At 39.3% G+C, this 7,052-nt stretch overlaps 1 protein-coding gene across 4 annotated transcripts in view; it reads left to right on the plus strand.

Annotated features, from left to right (window-relative positions):
- Positions 1-5,330, plus strand: part of KLHL36 (kelch like family member 36) — a 30,246-nt gene extending 24,916 nt beyond the window's left edge. For all 4 annotated transcript variants that reach the window (XM_084644202.1, XM_084644204.1, XM_084644201.1 and 1 more), the window contains exon 5: positions 1,858-5,330. In XM_084644202.1, coding sequence (XP_084500328.1) covers positions 1,858-2,413 — 556 coding nt within the window. In that variant the 3' untranslated portion in view covers positions 2,414-5,330. The remainder of the gene's footprint in view (positions 1-1,857) is intronic.
- The last annotated feature ends 1,722 nt before the right edge of the window (positions 5,331-7,052 follow it).

The raw sequence follows: 7,052 nt of genomic DNA on the forward strand, positions 1-7,052 counted from the left end.
AAACTGATTTAGTATGGATTCAGCTGTGATAGGGTTAGGCCTAACACTGTTTAAACCGCTTCAGTGTGAAGCTAAAATAACTGCTTCAGGAATGATGGTTTTTAATGGCTGTATTACAAGAATAGATGGGACTGGAGGGGTGCACGTCACCCTGTAGAAAGAAGCATGCGCTTCTGGTTTTAGACTGAGTTTACCAGCTGTCCATGTCTTTGTTACAGAGATATATGTTGGGCTCAAATGAGAGAGTAGAGAGAGCTAATCATCGCATCCTCTGCCAATTCCTTTATGGCAATCCCAGATTTCTGGTAGGAGGGAAGTGTTTTTAACTATCATCTATTTCTGCTATAGCAGAACTTATAGAAATGTTGAATTCTTATATGGCAAGAATGGGGGGAAATATAACTGTCTAAGAATTAGCTGCTTCTGAACTAGATGCATGCAGGGGTGTGTGTGTGTGTGTGTAGGGGGGTTGTTTTGTCTTTTTAGGGGGTGGTGAGTGAGAGAATTCTAATAATCTGATACTTCTATCCATCTTCAGTTCAGTTTTTTATTTAACCCACTATTTAGTTGCAACTATTCTGTAACCTTACAAACCCCCCCCCCCGCCCCCGATTGATCTTAAACTTGAATATTTCTCTGATTGGCAAATCTAAACCAATGTTTTTCTAAATTTTGGGAATGGGAGTTCTGAGGATTGAGTTTGTGGACTATCATCGAGGACTCTCAAACTAACCAAAAATCCCCAGAAAAAAGTTACAGTTGTTGTTTGCGGTTGTGGGTACTTCTCTCTGAGGTGACTGGCTTCTGTCAGAATCCAATCCCCTTTTTTAAAAAGGGCGATAAAGCAGTTTAAGGCGTTGTTTGGAGTTGTTTTTCTATGGATGATGATGTTACCTGGCCCATGCTATGGTTAGCAAGTCCTCTCTGGCATAGAGATTTAGGGTGAGATTTTCAAAAACGCTCATCGTGGTCTAACTCTGCTTCTGTTGAAGTCAATGGGAGTTGATGTCAATGGAAGTCAAGTTAATTCAAAGCTGATTGTGGGATTTTCAAAACCACTCAGTTAGTGAGTTGTCTTTATTTTCATATAACGCCACTTTACCAATCCTAAATTTAGCACAGGCTAGACTCTCCATGAGTTACACTCCATCTCCTGGAAGCCAAAGGAACGACACTCTCAGATGATACCACTGCTCCCATAAAACCTTAATAACTACTCCTTGCCCAGCAAATCTTCCTTTCTTATTTTCCCTCCACACTTTCCTTGGGACTTTAATAGACCCAAACACTTTACTTTACTTACTTAATAATACGAGCGAGAGCAATGCTACTTCTGCTGTTGCCTGAAGCTTTTTCAGGCTGCTGAGAAAGTTGAACAAACACTACTCTTTAGTATCAGAGGGGGTAACCGTGTTAGTCTGTATCCACAAAAACAACGAGGAGTCCAGTGGCACCTTAAAGACTAACACAGATTTATTTGGGCATAAGCTTTTGTGGGTAAAAAGCCCCACTTCCTCAGATAAATGGAGTGAAAATTACAGCTGCAGGCATAAATATACTGACTTCATGTGTCAGTATATTAATGCCTGCATCTGTAATTTTCACTCCATGCATCTGAAGAAGTGGGTTTTTTACCCACAAAAGCATATGCCCAAACTACTCTTTAGTGGACCCCTGTTGAATAACTAACTAACTTTTATTATAATTTAGTTCAATTTTAAATATCACTTTTAAATGTAACAGATATGAAATAACTCGCCTTTTCACTGTATGGGCTGCACTGATATTTAACAATCACTGTTAAATATTTGCACTAGTCTGCAAAACCACTAAGTTGTTGTTGTTTGCCTATCCTAGGTTTACCTATGGGCACGCTGGCACTGTCTACAAGGAATTTGTTTATATCTCAGGGGGCCACGATTACCAAATCGGTCCCTATAGAAAAAATCTCCTTTGCTATGATTACCGCACAGATGTCTGGGAGGAAAAGCGGCCAATGATCACTGCTCGAGGGTGGCACAGCATGTGCACCTTGGAGGACAATATCTATTCCATTGGCGGTAGTGATGACAACATAGAAACCATGGCACGCTTTGACATTCTGAGCGTGGAGTCTTACAGCCCTCAGTGTAACCAGTGGACCAGAGTCTCTCCCTTGTTTCAAGCAAACAGTGAATCTGGAGTGGCAGTCTGGGAAGGCAAGATTTATATTCTTGGAGGTTATAGCTGGGAAGACACTGTCTTCTCCAAAACCGTCCAGGTGTATGACAAGGAGAAAAACAAGTGGTACAGAGGAACTGACCTTCCCAAAGCTATTGCTGGTGTGTCTGCGGGCGTCTGTGCATTGAAACCCAGAAAGGAGGACAAAAAGAAAAAGACAAAAACGAAGAAGCATCAGGATCGAGGAAGATGACACAGCTTGGGAACCTTGTAACTAATCATCTCTTTCTAATCTTCATTTTTTTTAAGAAAAGGAAAAAAAAGAAAACCGTTTCTGAAACCTTAGAGAACATGTGGTCGAACATCTTTGGGTGAGGGTCACGTGAAGGTTACTACTACTACTAAATGGTGGTGAGGTTGCAAAGGGTGCTATGCCACCCATCCCATACATTTAGGTGTAGTCTGTTACTTCTTTGGTTCTTCGCTTTTACACACTAATAGTAATAAAGGTAAAAACTTAAAAAAATTGAAAACTTCTTTTGGCTTAGAAAATTAAATGATGGGGAGGGAAAAGAGGACCAAACATCGGTTTGAAGTTACAAAGAGAAGTCTAGAAGCAGTTGCTGTTGAAAACGGATATGGATCTTGTTGTAAATCCTGATTTTTTTTTTTCATTAAATTTTAATTTACAATACGTTCTAGAGTTGTGAGTATCAGATTTCTGGTATGCATGAGTAACCATTCAAAGTATACATATACCAAGGCATCTTGGTAAGCAAATGACACTTCTGTACTCTTAAGTTTCAGAGGATATTATTAAGTGACCAAAGTGTGAGTGCTCTGGTCCAGACATGGCCATGTAACTGATCTGTGCTCAGTTTGTGAGCTCCACCAGTCTTTCCAGTGGTGCAATGGTCTACAAGATGCAGGGGAGGTGACATAACGTTTACGTCACTTGTTAATGACTAGAACTGTGCAAAACTTTCATGACAAAACCCAATACCAAGTTTGGTTTTGTTGATTTCTCCTAGTTCAGGACCAGGCTTTTTAAACCTTTCAGAGAATCTGAATGGATTTTAGGCAGAAGTTACATAGAACTTGCTCCTTACTTTAAACCAGGTGAGACAAGTAGACTTCCCTATGAGTTATTGGGGGTGGGGAAGTGAAGGTGTTGAAATCAAAAGCTCAAAATGAACTTGAGATAAACAGCAAACCCATCCTACAAAGGGCAATGGGATGGGGGAAAAAAAGTTTGCAGGAGCTGGGAACTGCTGAATTTAGCATGGGTCTAGCAGTGATGACCTCTACCAGTCAGCACAAGGGGCCATTAACAGACTCTGGATGAGAATCTAACCCCACAGTACTTGGTCAGGTGGCTGCAACACTGTTCCTCTTGGAAGAATGGGCTTAGCATGGGGAAAAGTTGTGGTGGATTCTTGGGATGCCGTTTGGGGCACAGATGACTGAACTGGTAGGAGAATCATATATTGGAGTAATATCAAGGGAATCTGACTTATGCCCATCACACTAAAGAAATTTTGATTGTAGACCCTGCCAGTGCACTTTCACACAAGACTGTTTAAAACGGCACAGGGTTAAAGTTCACCAGCAAGATTAACACAGACTAATTAATGCACAACATGTTTGTGCGGTTTAGAAATCACATCCCTGTAGAAAGAAAAAGAGTCCTTGTGGCACCTTAGTCTCTAAGGTGCCACAAGTCCTCCTTTTCTTTTTGTGAATACAGACTAACACGGCTGCTACTCTGATCCCTGTAGAGTGCATTACCCACCGTGTACAATCCTTCTGTCATTCCTTCTCCCACTGGCAGGGTTGTGTCTACTGCAAGTATTTTAAATTTGCCAACTGTCTGGCCACCCTTCAAGCATTCACTCCAGAACAGTTTACAAATGGGCCTTTTGTTTGATTTGCAAGAAGTTAAGAACCAGCCATCTCATACAGTCTCTGTAATTTTTATAACAACAATTAATAATAATTCCGTGCCACAGATTACTATTTCTCATCCCAACACAAAGCAATTTTTTAGAAATTTTTGAAACTTTTGTACTTTTATAACACATTTTGCTAATACCTAGTCTCTAGTTTGCCATATTATGTTGTTTACTATTGAAGTTCCTGCCCTATAATTGTGGTCCTATTGTTATAGTCAGGAACTCATAATTTGTTGGCTCTTTCAGGCTTTGTGTATAGTCAGTTGTGATGCAATGCAGCTGTTAAAGCAGCATTTACATTCTCAGCATTGTCAGGTCTATAATTGTGACTATTGTAAGGCTTTGACTGGCAGTTCAGATAGTCAGACATGCTGATAAACGCTCTTTTATTGTCATTCGGTGATCCACTGAGTGGATTTCAAGAGCCTTGATTTAAAGTTCTGCTTTGGTGCTATTGATCCATTTTCTCTAAATTCCTTCCAAGTACCCCTCCATCCACAACTCCATCAGTGTGCAACATAACTGTGTACTTCAGATCTGCCTTTTTCCCTTTATCCCAAGTATAAGGGATGTCCTGCCTACTTTTTGCTACTGGGGTGTATTTGCCTCATTAATGTGAAAATTCTTCTCAGAAAATGTTGTTTGCACTATAAAAGAAAAATCATTTTCAACATCATTTGGAGTTTGGGGAATTTTGGGTCCTCTTTATCCGTTGATAGGAATCCAATTTAATTTTTTTTTTTTTTTTTTTTTATTGAAAGTGGCACCTTGTGAATAGCTGGAGTGAAAGAAAGGAAACAAATGATGCCTTGTGACACAAAAAGATTGAAGAAAATTGGCTTGAGGTATATAAGGTGTAAAAACCCTCTGGATATCTTTGGGTGTTTTTCTTAAACAATAGAAACTATTACATTTAACAAGTTACAAAAAGTCCTCTGTGTGCAGTAATGATACCTTTTACTTTGCATGAGGAAATAGTTATTTTTAATTGTTCCTAAAAAGAGATAAGGGAACGTTTTAGTTAGAACAAACCGAATAGCTGATTTAGGTATCTGCAAACTTGTTTGTTGACTGGCAACTCCTACTTCATCTTTGTACAACCCTTTTCATGTGTAAATACACAACAAAGGTGCCCCAAGACGCTTCTTTGTTTCTAATAATTGGCTGCTTTTAATATTTTTTGGTTTTTGTTTTAATTATATATGCTTGTGTGTTACATTCTTGATGTGTTTACAATTTGAAAAATAAAACATGTTAAGAATTTCAGACTTTATTCCTCTTCGTGTGAATTGTTTTACACCCTAACTGTTTTTTCTCTTTATTGATCACCTGAAAGGAAGCAATTCTTTTTGTAACTATTTCAGAGGTGGTCTCAATAGTGTGAGCACAAACTTTTTAAATTGGACAAGGTATAGCTAGTCCTACTGTGGCTCAATTAATTACATTTTTGAGGGAGTAGAAGCACACTAATTTGTATCTGGCGACTCCAAACACACCAAAAAACAGTTGATCTTGCCCCCCTTCTCAGCAAAGCATTTGATAGCCGAAACGTAGAGGACCCAGTTCAGTTTCCAATGGAGTCAAAAAGAATATTTCACTGAGTTGGATCAAGCCCTAGTGAATCCATAGTACAAAACTTAATTGGTTATGCAAAATATAAGCCCAGTACTACAAACTCTTAGTGCGGGGAGTAACCCTTATTCACATAGCACCATGGAAGTCAGGGGCTACTCAAGAGAGTCCTTGCAGCATCAGATGCTATTACAGAATATTTTGGGGGTGCACTATGCATTATTTACATAAATAATTTACACCTGTCAAAAGAATAGATTATTACTATTTATAGCTACAGTCCCTAATGGGGGTCAATACTCCTAATGAAATTGGTATCTGTCTACTTATTTGTATGGCCTACTTGGCCTCATTAAATACATATTAGGAGGATTATTGAACTATGGCACATTGCATTTTAAAGTGACTTGTAAACACAGCTTCTCCATACTGAAATACTTTGTGATAAGACTCTCACTCTATGATGTCCTGGGACCCAGTGAATTCATACTTTTTTTGTGTGTTTTCGTAAACCAGATGGGTATTTTGCCAATCAACCAGAAAAGGTTGGTTGAGGATCAGAAGGAGAGTGGAGATGTGGAAGGTAGAACATTGTGTTGTCAGAAACCTTCTGTGCCCATCGCTTTCACAGACTTAATTTGTGATCTTTGCAAATCACATAACTTCTCCTTGCCTCGGTTCCCTGCCCCCCATGGGGATAAGTAACTATTTCTTATCTCATTTTGAGAAGGCACCTAATACAAAGTGCTATAGAAGTTCAAGATTTTTATTCAAGCCAACTATTAAAATGCTCTCTTCCTTTCTTTCCCATACAAATACACCCTGGCATTACCATGTCAAGGAATTAACATCGGTAACTTCATTAGTGGTAACAAAAATGTGGGGGCACCCTGAGGAAAAGTTACACAAATCACCCCAGGTCACTATATGCTTTAGATCTTACCCCAAAATCATGCTCCAGCCAATTCCTTTAGTAACTAAACTAAAGTGTTTTTAATAAAAGAAGAGAGTTATTGAATGGTTAAAGGAATCCTATACTTTACAATTGATTTCACAATCTGTAGGGCAGGGTAAGTCTGCTGGCTTGCAGTAAGTCTCTCTGGATCACCCAAAAGATGAGGGGTCATCAGTCCTTTGTTCAAAGCTTCCTTGTTGTTAGAAATCACAGTCCAGAGAAGTGGAGCAGAATGGAAGCCAAAGATGTGATGTCACAGTCTCCTCTTTTATACTTTCAGACCATGTGCCTGTAAAGTTACTGGCAAAAAGAGGGAGTCTTAGATCACATATCTCATTGCATCCTCTGGCAGCCAATGCCTCAATTTTCTCTTAAATGTCTCCAGGAGGGGTTCACTGGGCAAGCTGAGTGTC

This window comes from Lepidochelys olivacea (genome assembly GCF_965140295.1).
Source record: "Lepidochelys olivacea isolate rLepOli2 genome assembly, chromosome: 12".
NCBI lineage: Eukaryota > Metazoa > Chordata > Testudines > Cheloniidae > Lepidochelys > Lepidochelys olivacea.